This window comes from Macrobrachium nipponense, chromosome 40 (genome assembly GCF_015104395.2).
Source record: "Macrobrachium nipponense isolate FS-2020 chromosome 40, ASM1510439v2, whole genome shotgun sequence".
Lineage (NCBI taxonomy): Eukaryota > Metazoa > Arthropoda > Malacostraca > Decapoda > Palaemonidae > Macrobrachium > Macrobrachium nipponense.
The window spans coordinates 19,522,454-19,541,703 of NC_061101.1; the positions used below are offsets into that span (position 1 = coordinate 19,522,454).

Genomic DNA, 19,250 nt, shown 5'->3' on the forward strand with positions numbered 1-19,250 from the left:
ACAGGGTTGATCATAGAATGACAAGTAGAGAAAAGGAGCAAGATAAACTTGAGAGGAAGCCAGAAAGGTACCAAAGTGAATGGTACACAGTAAAAGGCACAAGGTAATACACAGTTAGCAATAACCCGTACATGGGAAGTGGCTGTTACAAATAAACATTTCAATACTGTATATGCAACAAAATACTCACGATTCGAAAACAACGCTAATATAATAATAATAATAATAATAATAATAATAATAATAATAATAATAATAATAATACGAAGGAAGTAAACCCTCTCTGAAACATATCCCATTATGAGGTGTGGCTGCACCATCCCAGTTAAATTGAATCTAAATTATTTTTCTTTTGATTCTTTTCTCTTTTACGTTGATATTGAGCATATAATTGGTCAATGTTCTTAACTTTGGTAAAGAGAAATGCATCAGCTGAGCATTAAAGCAATCTTTATTCTCTATGTAAGGGAAGGTAGTGAAATACGGCGGGTTAAACCCATAGAATTTTACAGGCTTATCCCTTGCAGTTTTGTTACCTTGTCTTATATATGTATATAGAAAATAAAACTGCTCTCTACACGCTGCTGATGCATTTCTCTCTACAAAAGTACGAATGTTGACCAATTTTTGCTCAATAATAACGTATAGGAAAAATTATGAAGACTCAATATAGAATTAACTCGAATGATGCAGCCACCCGCTGTTGTTGTTATAATAATAATAATAATAATAATAATAATAATAATAATAATAATAATAATAATAATAATAATAATAATAATAATAATAATGAAGATGATAATAAGAGTATGCGTAAGGGCATGAAATAACGCTATAAGGAGCACGAATTAAAGTAACCAATTGAATCGTTCGAATTTTTAGGAAGAATGATACCCAGTAGAGGAGAGGTTCTCTTAAAGCGGACTTGAGTGAAAGGCTAAACTAAGCAAATCAACCGGAGGGCAGGATGAAAAAGACTTCCAAATCAAGACTGAAATAGCTTATGAAAGCGGAATTATAAATTGGTCTTGTGAATCAACCATACCATACCGACCATCATGACAGTAAAAGGAAACCTATTGGATTCCGCTAGATTTAGAAGATATTTAAAGGAATATTTCAAGGAAAATTTTAAAGGGGAGATAAGATGAAGATGGCTTAGAAATGTCCCTCGCATCATGCTAGGGATAACAGAATATAATGTCGTTTCAGCTGAGCTATTGTGGGCTCCAGAAGAGCTGGATCAGACCCAGACCTACCTGGATAGAATAATGAGACGGTAGGCTGGAAATGTGGTGAGAGTTGTGGAATTGAAAGCATTAAGGAAGATTTGAGCGGTGGAATTTCACAGATGCCATTTTTGTTGCATGGCGCTGATACCATGACGATCAATTTAAGGAATAGCACTGACCTCTACTCTCCACATTTTCACAACATGCAGTGCTGACAAAGCTTCTTCATATCCAGTGTGAAGGCCCAAAGGCGACTGTACTGTGACTTTTTATATCTTTTACTATTGCTAATAGTTCACTGGATGAAAATAACAACATGAGAAATTAATATGATTAACCTAGCATTTTTAATCTTTACCTTACGAAGAGACACGTTATGACTTACCCAAGGCAGAATTTAGGGAATCCACCACACACATACATACATAGACTTACAAACAAACAGAATTATTTCAGTTGTGCTACAGGGACACACCAAAAGCTAACTAATTGCACGACACTCTCTTAATATAATTCATAAATACCTGCTGCTCTACGGGAAGGGAGTGGAAATTTACTGAGTGATACCTCTGAATAAACTTGTTGGGTGGCGGTTTCTGGAAAAATAAGCGACTTTGAGAATTCGAAACAGCAGGCAGCCTCTTGGACAAATAAAACAGTCTAGGCAGGACTGTGGCACTTCTCTTAAATGGCTCCTGGTCGATCTTCAGAAATTAATGAAAGGAATGTTGCTCTCTTCTAAACCCCATGAAGATGAAAGGAAATTCAGGCATGTTCAAGAGAAAACTAGAAATGTTTAAAGATGTGATTGAAAATCTGGAAAAGGGAAGAGAAGTCTGTTACCCAATCTTTTATGAAAACCACAAAGAAATTTAGCTACTTAGGACGATCAAACATATTAAGATGTAACGCGTCACTAAATATGTATTCCCCAAAGAATCGTGCAAACGATTCAGCAAAATACGAAAGTTATCGCCAATATGTATAAGGATCATAACAACCAGAGGACAGTTACTCAAAACGTAAAAATCGGTACATGCGCAACATCTCGCATTGATGGTCATTGAAAATATCAGTGGAGATATTAGGATAAGACTCTATATCCCCGTCCTATACTTTCTATAAACCAAACTCTATTACGTCCTTCTCTAAAAATTTGCTGTCTGGCAAAAATTGGTGGTATTCTGCAGGAATGCGACTTCGCTGTATTTTCTCGTGATTTTATCGTATTCAGTAAACCATAATCCTGCAATCTTGGTACTCACACACACACACACACACACACAATATATCTATATCTATATCTATATCTATATCTATCTATCTATCTATCTATCTATCTAATTCTATCTATCTTATCTATCTTTATCTATCTATCTATCTATCTACTATCTATATATATATATATATATATATATATATATCTATATATATATATATATGTGTGTGTGTGTGTGTGTGTGTGTGTGTGTGTGTGTGTGTGTGTGTGTGTGTGTGTGTGTGTGTGTGTGTGTGTAATTCCCAGTTGTAAATATAAAAAAATAAAAATCCCTCTAACACTTCAAGAGTATTGATACGGTCATCACAGCCAGTGAGATATAATAACGTGTTTTTATTAAACTTCGTGTGAGAGAGAGAGAGAGAGAGAGAGAGAGAGAGAGAGAGAGAGAGAGAGAGAGAGAGAGAGAGAGAGAGAGAGAGAGAGACCATATGGAAAAATGTAAACATTGCGTATAAATCCTGACCGGTTCACCTTTAGTATTTTAAAGATATCGTGTCAAGGACTGCTACACAGTAGTAAAAATTTATCATATATAAGCTAGACTGACAACCAAACGAACACACAGTCAGCTGGAGCAAATATCTGCACCTGATAAGTGGAAAAGCGGAGGTGCAGTAAAATCCCTAGACCAAGGTCAGCGCTTCATTTACACACCTTGCTCACTTATACGGAAGGGCTCACGTGAACCTTTGCTGTCACGAGTTAGCTACCTTTCTTGAAATCCATACATTGTACTCTTGTCTTGTGAAACAAATGGATTGATTTTATACTATTCTGAGCTGATATTCACATTCCTGCCAAAGTTCTTTGATAAAGCTCCACTCGGTAATGGTTCTTTCCAGTATGTAAGTGAAATAAACGATCTGTTTTGCCCTTGAACAATTGATTGCATAGAAATTATTTTCAGTTACATGGACGAAAATTGCACCGTCTGCCTATTCATATCTTATACTTTTTTACCGTTCTCTTCTCCAATGATTTTCTCGTTTGACCAATAATTTACGCGGAATATTCTTTAGTATTATCGGGAGGGCTCTTCATGAGTGCTTGCTTCATTGCGTTGTTATTCTTAAATGCTATATTAACTTCAAAAGTTCTTGAAGCGATGTGGAATATATATACACATACATACATATATATAATACACACACACACACACACACACACACACCACACACCATATATATATATATATATATATATCAAATACATACATATACACGGAGACTTTCACTGTATCTCTATTACCTTGGTCCACTATAATTCATTGTGTATCTTTGAATGAAAAAGGCCTTACAAAATTTTTACACCGACATAATATAATGAATTATTATATAATTATATATATATATATATATAGTATATAATATATTATATATATTATATATATACACCACACACAACACACACACACACGAACACACACCACAAACGACACACACACACCAACATAGATAGATAATTATATATATATAATATATATATATATATATTATATATATAGATATAATATAATATTAGTATATATTTATGTATGCAATATATATTATATATATATATATATATAAATATAATATAATGTATATATGCATGTACGTACGTAATATGTGTGTGAAACCGTACCTATTTTCCATAAGGGATAAATACGAACTCACCCATCCCATCAATATAGCTTCAGAGGCAAAATACAACGTACCTGAGACCCCATAGCGCCGTCATCGGTTGTTTTGGAGAGAGGGAAGACAAACATGTTCTTGGTGATGGTTTTTGGAAGCGAAGTGGGCGGCGGGGAGCGGATCAGGTGCTCGTGGACTTCGGACAGGGAAAGTGCTGGTTCCTGCTGCACTCCACTCTGCAAAATGAGACACGTCCAAGGATCACTTCTTACTGTTAGCTTGGGGCGGGAAAGGTGGTTCTAGACCTAGAGAATAACTCGCACTCCAGTTGGAACCACACCTTACCGTACATAATATGTATAAATGCACGAATGCACAAAGTAGTAACTAGTCAATGATGTCCCTATTGATCCATTTCAGACACCTGAGAACCAACGCTTCAGCAGCGCTGTTTTAAGAGAAAACGAGATCTTATAAACACCTGCGTTACGAGTTGCGCAAGATCCTCAGGCTGGTTGTTGCCCATGCAATCACCAGCATCGTCGTCTTCATTCAGGGTAGTCTGTGATCCTGCCACTCTCTGTAAAAGAGAAGAATCGTTAATATTTTGCAATAACTCCTTCCTTAGAAGCCTTAACAGTAAATTAAAGAAGTGAGATGGAACATGGCTTAAAGCATGCACAAATCAACAAAACTAACATAATACCCTCCATGGCAGGCCAAACACAAGGCGTTTTGCATGACTTTTAGCGTAGATGGTCATATTTTTTCTCTTTTTTCTCTCTCTCTCTCTCTCTCTCTCTCGTTAACGGTAGTCTCTCCATGTCAGTCTCTCCTACGCGACAAACCAGTCGTGTCAATGTGCGGATTTCCAATGTCCGATGCAAGCAGGCGGTTCATCCGGTCATTGGCCCCCAACCCTCAGTCCGCTCATTTGTCTCCTTCCTTCCTTCCTTCCTTCCACGGCGCCTTTCATCACCTGCGGTAACATTCCATTCTCCTCCACGCAGAGCCAGACATTCTGCTCATCTTACTGGCGTTTTATGAAACTCTTGAACAACTATTTTTTGCTTTGCATCTCTTTAAACAAATTTACGATTATGTCGTCTCATCCAAGAATATTCCTTTGAACCAAGAACAATGTTGCTCTTCTTAACACTGCTTCTTCATATGCAAGAATCTTTAGCTCAAGTGCTAAATTTGTGTTTAAGCCTTCAACCCATAAAGTTTTCATTTTCTGACCCCGCGTCGTTGACCACAGTCGATGAGACGCCAGGTGAAATAAATGAATCATAATCAATCAATCAAATGTTCCCGCGTACATACCAAGACGAAGAAAGGCTCCCATAACAAAGAGCGGTCCAACAGTTACAGTGTTAATGATCTAATAAAGGTAATACATGCGTCTTACTGCTAACTTTGGTGGTGCTGGCTATTCCCTTAATATAATCAACAAGGAAATGACTTATGAATAAAACAAAAGAACTACAGATCGTCCTATTCCTAGTACTGCCTCTGCCACTTCTCAAACAATAATGGTTGTGGTGATACACATAACAATCAATGAGAGAGAGAGAGAGAGAGAGAGAGAGAGAGAGAGAGAGAGAGAGAGAGAGAGAGAGAGAGAGAGAGAGACTATGCATCGAAAGTAGCAGGTGGTGGTAAGAGAGATCAGAATCGCAAATTATAAAAGGTATATCAGTATGAGTTTCCGATTTCCGAAACGAAAAAGGGGTGAGTGGCGGGGGGAGGGGGGTGCCCCATGTAGTGGGAGGGCAGGACTTGGAAGAAGTGGAGCATTTCTGTTACCTCTGAGAGACACTGGTTCGCGAAGCGCTCATTGGAGGCCAGTAAGAAAACGAGAGTAGCGAAAGACTGCTGGATGAAATAGAGACAGACTGATAACCTACTGATAAATAAGGCTTTATCAATATGCAACACAAATAGCCAGTGCTGGCACAAGACGATTTCCAACTAGCAAAACGACTATGATGCGCGTAAAAGAACTGCGATACTCTGCTGAGGCAAGATATGGGCAATTACAAAAGAAGAATAAAAAAACTCAAATCATTTGCAGGAAAGATCAAATTACAAAGGCAGTTGCTTAAGGAGATGTGCTCACAAGCTGAGCTCTGAACTATATATACAGCCACCTTTGCGGCGTGTTTAGTACAACCCCGTAAAAACAAACAAAAGACTGTCAATATCATAAAGATAATAAACCCCAAGAAGTACTATTCCTAGATAACGACCCCCGAACTTTGCAGTCAAGGGATCAGAAGAGGGCATCACAAACGAACGGTTAATCACGGAGGATGGGAACAGATCAAGATTTGGATGAGGTGGGTATTCAGGTATAAAAAAAAAATCACTACATAGTAAAGGTGTAAATTAATTTCACGTGTAATTACGGCTAACTCCGTCGATGGAAATGTTAAGAGGAAACGTTAATATGGATGGTGGCGGTGATGATGATGAGAGAAAGAGAATGCTGAACGTTTGCTTAAGAGTCAATCTTGACAACATACCTATCTGAAGATGCAAAATTCACATGAACGCAATTGGTAATTAAATATGTATCCGTACGTTTACATATTAACACGTGGAAAAATATTAATAATGAAAAAAAAAACGTGGCTGCCGTGATACGATGCTTTATAAGTCACGTCCAAGCTGCGAAAGCACTCGCAGGAACTCTACCACTCCACTTGGCAACACCAGTCTCGAGACGAGCGTGCTAAGGACGTTGAGCGACTAAACGCACCTCAGGTGTAAGGCTACGACACGTAAACTATGTCGGATAGTAAACGGCGCATGGCAGAACACGAACACGAGCATTACACACGCAATCCAACAGGAATCCGAAGCTGGCGGCCTTCACAAGGCTTTGTTTACACTCCCTGTGTGGTGGACTGAGTGGGGTCATTCTTCTCTCTTAGCCTTTTCCCTTTCATGGGACGCTGCAAAGAACCTAAAGTAATGCCTACATTGCACCGAATGAGGTGCACTGACGGCACTATCCCTCTACGGGGCAGTCAGCATTGCGAGCGCAAGCAAATAAAACAAAATCATAAATCTCATACATCAGGTAAGGCTGTATGACGTTCAGATGAGAAGATCCTCACATGCAATGACGACAAATTTCGCTGAATATTATTTGAAATATAAGAAAATAAGCCACGAAGGAAACGACGAACAGAACATAAGTCATACAGAGAAATACAACAAGAAATGTCATTAAATGAAATCAGTTACACAGATATGCATACGCTTTTCTGGTTCAATGATAAGTCCTCAGACTACTGATCCATCCGTTCATTAATGTTATAATTTTTACCACTTTATTTAGCTATGAAATCTTTTTTACCATTTTTCTTAACCTACTTTATCTTTCAAACCACGGTTTTCTTTACTTACGTTATCTTTTTCTTCGCCTATGTCATCTTTTTTACAACCTTTCTTTACCAATGTTATTTGTACCACTTTTCTTTATCTCCACATCCACATTCCTTACTCTCGCGCGAACTTGTAGTAGAGAGAGAGAGAGAGAGAGAGAGAGAGAGAGAGAGAGAGAGAGAGAGAGAGAGAGACTTAAAATCAAACTTTCATTATGCAAAACGAACTTGCACTCGACCCGTGATATCCCATTTTGGAGCTTTTTTAACCTAAGGGTCGAGTCTGTGTGATGGCTCGGGGTCCTCGAGAAGGAAAAGGAAACGAAACCAGTGAAGGGATTCAGACAGTCGTCGACCCAAGAGACCTCGGGCCAAGATAGATGTGTTCCAACAACGACTCAGACATCAGAAGTTGGAGAGCCAGCCGGAGCTGAGGCTGCTACGCAATCCTAGATAAGACGATGAACATATGTCTTCGATGGATGAATCTGAATTGTGATGATTCAATCAAGCCAAGTGCCACTTAACGTGGCCATACGAAAATGAGAAAACGGGATGCAAAACATTAAAAATTATTATTAAACAAATACAAAAAATAAAAGAAAATGAAAAAGAACTACTTTTTAACCATACCCTTTACAAGTGACATACAATGAAATCGTAGTGAAGTAAAATGCAAACTAACCTTTCACTCAATCCACTATAACACTAACATTTATGAATGTCGGTACAAGTCTGTTATATACAATTGCACAAGCGTCGAGTTTATTATATCTTAGTTTTACCAGACCACTGACCTGATTAACAGCTCTCCTAGGGCTGTCCCGAAGGATCTGATACTTTTTTGTGACTAGGAACCAATTGGTCACCTATAGCAACGGGACCTACAGCTTATTGTTGGATCCGAACCACATTATATCGAGAAATAAATTTCTAATACCAGAAATAAATTACTCTGATTCCACGTTGGCCGAGGCGAGCATCGAACTTCGGACCACCGGATTGGTAGGCGAGCGCGAAAACCACTCGTCCAACGAGGAACACAAGCGTCGAGATTAGAACATTCTGTGGCAACATTTCTGTGAGAGGCGCAGACATGGAACCACAGACATCAAGCGAACGCCAGAGAGCGAAAACTTCGACGTCAGACGCACAAATATTTTTCACGTCATAAAAAGCGCTTTCTTTGATCTCGTCTGAGCCCTCCGACGGTGACAATCTCAAAAGCATTTGATTCACGGCTAAATGAGCAGTGAAAATATAAAAGCTTTCTCTGAAGTACGTTTTCTTCAAAGAACTCTCTCCATTGATGATTAAGCGAAGACAACATCACGAACGGAAGCATTCAAGTCAAAATAGGCAGCCATTCACAAATATTGTACTTTGGGTGAGTGGATGAATATATTGTGTGTATGAGTATGATCACATAACCGTGATACATATATACGCATTAAGCTACAAATGTCATTTAATATCAAATTCGCTCTACCTTCGGTTAACATATATGAAAATATATTAATTCCGAGGTAGAGCGAATCGGATATTAAAGGACATTAGTAGCTTAATGGATAATTGTATGTATGTATGTATGTAATATATATATATGTTGTATTTAATATAATATATATATATAATATATATATATATATAATACATATATATACCAGTATATATATACATACATATATACAATGTAGCTATATTACATTTAGGAATATACAGAATGTGGTTATACTGCAATGTCCAGGTCATCCATGACCATGAGCAAGGCTACTACCAGAGACCCTCTCGCTGGAAAAAAAAAATCGAATGCTGCTTCACTTTCTTGAGAAAGAATATTTAGTCAAAGCTAAGCTAAGAAACCTTCCCCAAAAAGAAGTGGTGCAATTGTGGAGGCATCAGGAGAGCAGAAGAGAACAGCAAATCTGTCTTGGAAGAAACAATGTTAATACTCTACTCTGTTAATACTCTACATAGTCCATACCAACGACTGATCTGCATTGATCTTGATCAGTGCGTCCGCCAAAGGCTTCAGTTTGATTATTGCTGGCTTGGAAGACAGACAGCAGCAACTACTTGATACTGCTTAGGCGATCGAGTTGATTTCATACCATGAGCAGTAAAGCTTGAAGAAACCAGTCAATCATTCATTACAATCTGATGTCGTGTGCGGTAAACCTTGATTTCAACGTCATGTGTTTGCTACAGATTTTGACAGCTCAGCAGTCTGGCTTCTATGGACATCGACTGTCAACTTTTGATAGAGTTGTTCGACGCCCGTCAAAATGCCAGTCCAAGGGGACGTGGCCCAAAGGACCTCTGGGAAAGCATTCATTCAAGAATGAGGCTCTACAACCAGGTAAGAGAAAGAGAGAAAAAAAACTGGCGTTCGGATTGATCAACGTTAACGACAGACTTCAGTTATACAGTGATAAAGATTACAGGACTAAAATATATACTCGAGGTCTCCGATTGCGCAAAGTGGTAGCAACAGGTCCCTCCAATTCACCGTAATAATAATAGTAACCGGCCTCCCACACCATTTTCTTTCTTTCCCTTGCGACCTTGCACACATTATAACATCTCAAATGAGTACAGACTCCTAGATAAAGACAATTTGGTATTCTAAAAGCCGGAGTCATATCAGTCCATCATTCTGAGAACTACAAATTAAAATATATGTTGGGGTGTCTACTAAACACACAACAATCGACATAATGACGTGCGTTAGCCCTTTTGCCTACACTCGCATGATCAATACGCGGTTGTAACAGTTAAGCTGCTACACATCCTCTAATGTAAGCGAGCAACATTCGCTGTCGTGTCCGTCTTTTATCATCTATGAAGAGCACACTTCCTTTCATTGACTGTGATGACTGAATACGTCAAGGTGCAAACGGAATCCTTACCATTCGTCTGGGATTTTAGCAGAAACATTTAACGTATTTCAATAAGCATTGCAATGGACAAATGTATTATCAGCGACTTAAATTTTGGTGGCGATCGTGTAAAAAAAATCGCATGCAGTTTACTCAGACACACGGAAATGCACACCTGCTTCCAACGATCTCCAAAATGGGGTCAAGAAGAGACGGTAATTCCAGTTCGGACTGGAAAAGAACAGAACACGAATTTACTTCAACTTCTTCTGTTTGGCAACTTTGGACTCCTGCTACAAGTAACGCCATAAATAACAGGTGGAGCCACTTAGAGTTCTCCTAGTGACCTCATTTGAGGGCCCCAGAACCAGAAAGTCGTATATGCCACTTCCAGGGATTTGGAGTTATGCATACTGGTAGATTTGGCAACCTTTTCTCTGTGTATTTGAGGCATTTCTAGGCCATTCCACCATTTACATACGGTCGAAATTCCTACTGGGACAGTCGGAATTATCGATTTTAGCTACAGGAAAGAACATGACTTCGAGCGGTGCTGGCAGCCGCTCGGACGGTTCATGAGGACCAGATAGACGCATATCACTAGCGCTGATTAAGCCAATGAGAGCGCGCGTCACTTTGCGGGTAGCGAATTCTAGGCCAATGAGCGTTTTTCCCCATAAGGCGCGTGTAAGCATCGACCAATCACCGCGCAGCTTACAATCTCCCGCCAATGTTTACATCTCACTTCAGTGATCATAGCGGGAGATTACGATTATCCGTTGTGTTGGTGCTGTTTATTTTGTCTAAATTACTCTTTATTTGAGTACATTATGTCTTCCTCTGGCAGTAATAATAGTCGTAGTACTAGTAGTAGTAGTAGTAGTGGATGAGGGTCACAGCTGGTAGCGATGTTTGGAGCTAACAGACTGCAATCTGATCGAGTTAAGTCCCCTTCACATTGCGAGCTTCTATTAAAGGATGGGGGCCCTAGTAGTAGTAGTAGTAGTAGTAAAAAAAATTATTATGATAATAATATTATTGTGTATTATTGATGGTTAAACATCATGGTGATTCAAGGTTATCATCGTCAACATCATTATTACAACCATCATAATATTATTATTTCTATCATTATTATTATTATTATTATTATTATCATTATTATTATGACAATAGTATTACTATTCTATTATAGTATTTTCTTGTGATTGATTATAAGTATCGATGTATTATGATGATGAAAGGTTATCATCATCAGTGTCATTATTAGTACCTAATTAATATTATTGTACTACTCATCATTATTATTATTACTATTTTATATCATCATTTATCATTTATTATTGATCATTATTATTATTATTCCCATTGTTATTATTATTACTATTATTATTATCATTATTATCATTAGCAATTCTCGGTTTCTTATCACAAAAATGTATCGTCTTTTCAGCACACTATTATTACTTATCAATATTATTATTAATAGTATTATTATCATTATTATTACCAGTATTATTACTATTACTCTTATTAATATCATCATCATTATTACAACAATATGATAACACTTTATTATCGTTTAACACATTCAATTATGGTTTAAGTGCTTGTTATGACTCAAATATTAAAAAAAATGGGAGTTTGGCAGACATTTTGAATGCTAGCGCGCAAGCGCACCCAACAATTTTTTTCAAATTTTCACAAAAAACTTATAAAGAGTATAGCTTTCATATGAAACTAAGTTTAAATCGATATCTTTCTTAGAACCAGAGTAATGAATGATAAACTTTAAGGCCAATTTACTAATTTTTTAAAAAGTGGCATATACGACTCTCTGGTTCTGAGGCCCTCATTTTCTCTGTCCTCTTCCTAGCCTTCTCATTTCCGATGGTTATGGGGTTGACCCTATTCACCTAAACGCCTTGTCCTCTAACGAAGGGCGGCTACACTGTTTTACCCTACCGATTCTCAGCTGTAATTTTTGGACGAGGCTGTTGATTCAGCGCCATTCTTCATACCAAACTATGACACAAAATACTGGACGAGAATGGGTCTAGTTTGGGAAGTTTTTCTCCTGTATTTTGCATGAGGGCCACGTCGTTCATGTGCTTTGGATAGATGTATTTCATTTCGAAAGAATCGCAAACAAGCTATTTTTATCAGTTATGCTTTCAGGAAACCCGGCTCACACAGCTATTTTGTGAAAAATTAAAAATGTTGCCATATTTTTCATGAATTGTCATAAAACAACCCGGTTCTGATTATTCATAAACATTTCTACATCAATATACACTATTTTCGCTTACGAATTACGTTAGGAACAGTGTTATGGGTATTGTGTATGACCATTATAAATACACACTGCATTACAAGGCATCCGTCGTACAAGATATATTAAAAAAAGTATGAATATAAGTAAACGGCATATACACGCACAAACCATAGCTACCTGTCCTGTTTTCAGTCACCTATAAAATATACCTTAACAGGACGAACGTCCAATAAAGAGATCCAGAGCAACCTCGCGTCGATGAGATGAAGAGCAAACATGGAAAAGTGAAATTGAGAGAGAGAGAGAGAGAGAGAGAGAGAGAGAGAGAGAGAGAGAGAGAGAGAGAGAGAGAGAGAGAGAGAGAAAACGGAAAAATGTCGAAACAAAATCTGGAATCCAGAGGAAAAATGATTCATTCAGGAGAAAACGAGAACGGTAAATGAGAAGAAGCGCACTTGAATCGTAATAACATGACCTAGATACCAAATGGCGGTCAATAGTGTTTTGAGAGAGAGAGAGAGAGGAGAGAGAGAGAGAGAGAGAGAGAGAGAGAGGTATCGTTTGACGAAATTCCACCTCTTTTAACAATTCTCTTCATAACGCCTTAAACATATTACGCTTTTACATCGTATTATCACAAATATCTCTCTATATCACAGTGCTTTCTTGAAACTCTGATCTAAACGAGTATCCTACAACCCTTAACATATCTTCCTTAAGCATCATTTCCTCTTCCACCCTCCAAGCATCAAACATACCAAATTGCAGCCCTCTAGCCTCAGTGGATTTTACTTTATTTAAGGTTAAAGTTATCCATGATCATGCATCTCGCACCGCTATAGGTGCAACATCACAAGCCACGGCTGAAAGTTTCACGGGGCGTGGTTAAGAGTTTCATACAGAATTATACGCTGTACGGAAAACTCACTGCGCCAAAAAAACTTCATCGCCTTTTTTAATTAAATTTATTATTGGCGTCTTGCTATCATCTGGGCCTTCAGCTACAAAAAGCTTAACGTTACTTATTCCATAAATTCAGAAACAATATAAGAATAATAATACATAAAACTCCCTTGTTGCTATGACATAAGCTGGCGTAATACGTGAGAAAAGAAAGATAAATGCCTATAAGGAACAAACTGCTGGTCTGAAATTATTTTGTCCTTGGTTTCGTCTGCTCATTGAAACTTTCCAGGACGGGAAATGAGGTAGGTACTTGTTACGACCAACGCATCTCTCTCTCTCTCTCTCATAATATATATATTATTGTATATACATATACACAATACTGTATAATGTGTGAGAGATTGTGTGTCATTACTGCACTAATGTCTGTGTAACAACAATATCTACTCCGAAGGAAAACAAAAGCAACGGTCACTATAGTACAGTTCTCCCTTCACCGCTGAAGCGAGGATGATTGCCATGTGAAGCGTGTATAAAATACGGAGATAATTGGCAGCGTATACTGCATTATTATCGTCCTAATGATTGGGCGTTGGCCAACGACCCGATACATGCATGAAATAAAAGTGAACTCCCGAGACTCTGCAGTAGTCTCCAACTCCCAAGGTCAATCAGCACTAATCATAATTTTTACGGGCTTTCCGTTAGGCATAAAATTCATGAACTATAGTAGATTCACAACAACCGTGCATTTGAAGTCTAGGCCAGTCCCTTTCGACGCTCCTGATTGGCTGTTGACAGCCAATCAGGAGCGTCGTAAAGGACTGGCCTAGACATCAAATGCACGGTTGATGTGAATCTACTATAGTGATCATGACAACCTACTCGCAAGATATCAGTTTACCTAGATATTATTCGCCATCAACAAAAGCCTTCACAGAATAGCCATATTTTAAGCTAAAACGGGTCGATGACATTTCAACAAGTGTTGTTTATTTATTCATTGATTTTTTTGCGTAAGATTTCCTCGCAAAGTAGGCTAAACAAGCAAAGTTGGAACCGGAAAACAACTAAAATATCGCAGATCGCACACAGTCTTAAAAAAAAGGGCAATGTCAAGAGTTAAGTACAACCTTGAAGCCCTTATCTTTCTTGGTGCACCGGAGGCTCCGTTGGGTCATCGACCTGGTGCTCATCGTTGTAATGGCGGATGTGCGAGCTAAGGAGGAATTTGGGAAGAATTCCTTCCAGATCCTTGCCTTTTCCGACGTTTACGTAACAATTTCCAAAAACACATTTACAGTTTCCAATCACATTTACAGCCTCCAACCACAGTTTCAAACCACAATTACAGTTTCAAACCACATTTACAGCTACCTACATGTACAGCTTCAAACCACATTGAAAGTTTCCAACCACATTTACAGCTCCAAACCACATTTGTTTTTTCCAAACGCATTTACAAATCCCAATTCAATGAATTAAAATAAATCAAATTATTAAACAATTGTCTTTTGGTTTGTTAACTGTTTGGTGCTTGTCATTTACGACAACTGCAATTCATTTAGTTTTCTAATTCATAAATATTTTGCTTTTAAGATGTACCACAAACTCAGATTCCCAAGAGAGAGAGAGAGAGAGAGAGAGAGAGAGAGAGAGAGAGAGAGAGAGAGAGAGAGAGAGAGAGAGAGAGAGAGAATAAGTAAACAAGCTGATAAAAACTTAGGATACGTGAAAAATGACAAATCTGAAAACGAATGGTAAATAAAAATACCTCAAGCCAAAAGACTAAAACCATAAGGAACATAAATAAAACTGAGCCTAACGACATCCTCCTGTATGTATTTATGTACGCATACACATACATACACGTATACACACAGTGACATTTGCCTTCTTATCATCAAAGTAGGTCTGGTCTAGCCTCCAGTATGGAATGTTAGAATCTTTCGGTACATGAAAGACACATGAACCTCGGTAACCATCTGTGAGCTAAGGCTCAAGGCTAGCAATCGCATCCCAAACACACATCGAGATATTTAAAATACCAACGCTTAAAAGGGCATTCTCCTTCGTAAGTCAACATAGTAATTACTCGGTGCTACTTTAGTAGGCGGTCTATCTGCGTGTTTTTACACTGTTTCGTCGTGTTCAGTACTAGCCCGTCGGGGGTCAAATGTCCATAAGTGCATTTACCACATTTGATCCACGAGGCTGGCATAAGTCCAGCTTAATCTCAAACAACAACCACCCTTGGTGCTACTTCAGAGACATTTGACCCCCCGACAGGCTAGTACTAAACACGGCGAAACATTGTAGAAATATGCAGGTAGACCGCCTACTCAAGTAGCATCAATCACTTTCCATAACAGTTGGGCTGTTTGATGCATTACCTAATTTGTAAAATACCAACAAGTGGATACTTGATATTTACTCTTGTTTATGCATGTATTTTTTTCCAGACGAAGGAAATGTTACATTATTGTACTTTTAATCCTCTCTGTGACTGTGATCAGGTCTTGAAATAAAGATGCAAGCGCAGGGTCTACGATCTTTCCTTTCACCTTTGATCTGCGAGAGCTTCTTACACACACACACACACACGTACACACACACACACACACACACACATATATATATATATACATATATTATATTATAATTTATATTATAATATTATATAATATCTATATATATATATATATATATATATATATATAATATATATATATATATATGCGCACACATTACCTATATATGGTATATGTTTAAACTAAATCACCAGTGGCCACAATGTACTGATTATGTTTGTTACATCGCAGGTAACGAGCAAGTTATACTTTAATTAACTATTTCAGAAACTCACAGAAAAACCAGTCATGACGACATCGCAAGCATAATATGACTCCACCGTTTTGACTTAAAAAAGGAAATGTCGTTTCACAGTCACGTCAGTATAGATGTCAGGTACCTCACGTTCTGGTTGCAGTTTAAGCACATTTCACGTATTCTACTGTACGTAGTTCAGCGCGCTGCTGCTAACACAGCGGATCCATACACCTGATATTAAAAATCTGTTTCTGGTTGAACCAATCAAACTGAGCTCTGTGTATGGTCCAACTACCGCGGCTCAACACACCGCTTAAATAGTTCCAACACAATAGAACAGAAGCTATCATACTTGTGTCAGGGACAGCATAGCAGAAGTCTAATTTATGGGTCAAACAACACAGCAAAAGCTTTCATTCCTGTTTGGACGGGACCCAAAAAGGCTCTTCTCTGTTCCCGCCCCTCACACAGAAAGCCATCCGGGTGTGGGCGTCAATGCCGTAGAATTCTGACGGGTCTATCGGCCGGCGCGACTGAGGCGTAACTGAGTGATGAGGGTTCCTACAACAAAGGGTCCGGAAGGGTCTTTTCGCTCCTGTCTTCAAAAGGTGAGAAATCGATATGAAATGAAGCGTAAACACGCCTCGTGTCTTTCCTCAGCGCTCCCCAAAGCCTCACACGGGCTACTGCTAAACGCTGGCCATGATTAATGAAAGTGCCTGAACTCTAGCAAAAGTTCTCCTTCAGTTAACGAGAGCAATAGGTCACTAATACTATGCGCTATACTTTCCAATTATTGACAGTTGTAAACCTGAGTTCATGGAAGTCATTTACTGTTATGCCATCACCATAGCACTGCCTTATCTCATGTCGCAAAATGAATAGCGCTATGGGTTAAAAAAAAAAAAGTATATACATCCAAATGAATTCTTATCAGTAAATGAATCAGTTTTTTCAAACTTTATTAAACTACCTAATTAATTTTCTTTTCAGGGCAGAGCGGAATGACTCTCACCCACTGACGATAACACTGGCTGACAGACTGATTAACAACCCCCCCCCCCCCCTCTCTCTCTCTCTTCTCTCTCTTCTCTCTCTCTCTCTCTCTCTCTCTCTCTCTCTCTCTCTCTCTCCTGTCTTACCTTGATTGCTTTAAGTCTCCTCCTACTCAACCTGCTATCACAATCTCTGAGCACGAAGTTCCTCATCTTGTGATCGGCTGACAAGATACTAATTTTCAAGAAATGGTCCTTTTACATCACAAAACCTTTGCTATTCGATACAAGGTTCCTTCAGATATGCCGTGTGTATCTTCCTTCACAATATCATCATCTCTATTCATTGTTTGCGGACGTCTCCGTGTTTTTCAAGATTTCATTTCGTAACTTAAGTTCAAGTCCTTAGATTTTATGTTAAACAACAATATTCCTGGCTTGATTTTCACTTCAATTATTATAACAAACGAACAAGTCTCGGTTCGTCATCATGACACAATTGAAACTATTCCTACTTATAAAAAATATATATATATATATATATTATATATATAGTATATATATATATATATTATATCTATATATATTTAATATATATATATATATAAAATATATTATATATATTATATTAAAATCAAAACACACAAAATTCAGTTACCGACTTACGCTCTACGCTTCTCACTACCACAAAATGAGGGCGAGCACGCATATATGATGACAACTGCTTCCCACGCACTTAACCAAAACTAGTACGCCACTATTTATGGAAAGCCGATATTTTTATCGAGAGGTTTTTCTGGTATACCTCGTAAGGTAACTTACTCCATTCGCTACTTATCTTGACTGACATTTATTACTCACGAAACTTAACAACAACATTAACCTTGAAGATGAGTCGATCTCGTTATTCCAAATCACATATTCACTCATTATAATATTCTGCCTGGATATATGATCTTTATTTAAAATCATTTTAAACTCGCTATGAAATATCCAGTTAAATAAGAGCTGACTAGTTCTTGTTCTGGCACCTAAGCGAGTTCCGTTTATTGGGAAAGCTTTTAGTATCACACTAACTTGGTTCCAGTTAAAAAAAAACGACGCTTCCATTATTTTTCTGTAATAAGTATTGGAACAGCCTCATTTCAATTAATCACTAACATTAAAAATAGTTATTTGGCGACGTTATTTAAAGGGGATTTTCCGTTTCATATTTTAATTTTTTGTATTTTGAACAAATCGACATAAAATGTTAATTTTCTTTTCTGTGCCACATCGAACCATCGTATATTTATGGAAGACTTATGGGCGACTTCAGCATATGTTTCCAAATGCGCTACAGCGCACGATGACCTTCCTTGCCATACGCCCAAAATAACCAGTAATTTTCCACATTACCTACCGCTGAAAAATGCACTTATACGTAAAAACGAACTGATTTTGCGAGTCACATTCTAACAATACCTATAATAATCTTATGTTTAATCGGTCACTTTCTGATATCAATTATAAATAAAGCCACTGCTTAGAAAAATGAAAGCCCTCCAGAGATGGAAGAAATTGGCGCGCAATCCACCTCGAGTAGGGTACTCCCAAGTACTAACGGCCGGAGCAGTTCAGTTGTCAGGTGGACGCGCTAAACACTGCCTGGAACCTCCCGGGAGAGCATCGACGTTGCTCCTGGAAACCAGGTTAATTCCCTAAACCTTAGAACCACCGTTCTTTGTCTTCATTTCACTTGATTCTTGCATGTGGCTGACAGCAGTTGGTTGGGTAATGTCGGTGCATGGATCTTGAAATACACACGCATCCACACACCCTGCAGTGTTTTAACGTAGCTA

The 19,250-nt window shown here is 38.1% G+C and overlaps 1 protein-coding gene across 5 annotated transcripts in view; it reads right to left on the reverse strand.

Annotated features, from left to right (window-relative positions):
• The window catches only part of LOC135211969 (uncharacterized), a 244,100-nt gene that overhangs the window by 11,602 nt on the left and 213,248 nt on the right, over positions 1 to 19,250 (reverse strand). For 4 of the 5 annotated variants that reach the window (XM_064245226.1, XM_064245227.1, XM_064245224.1 and 1 more), the window contains 3 exons: positions 4,612 to 4,710; positions 4,211 to 4,366; positions 1,757 to 1,828 (listed from right to left, as the gene is read on the reverse strand). In XM_064245226.1, coding sequence (XP_064101296.1) covers positions 1,757 to 1,828; positions 4,211 to 4,366; positions 4,612 to 4,710 — 327 coding nt within the window. The remainder of the gene's footprint in view (positions 1 to 1,756; positions 1,829 to 4,210; positions 4,367 to 4,611; positions 4,711 to 19,250) is intronic. The other variant, XM_064245229.1, reaches the window with a different exon arrangement.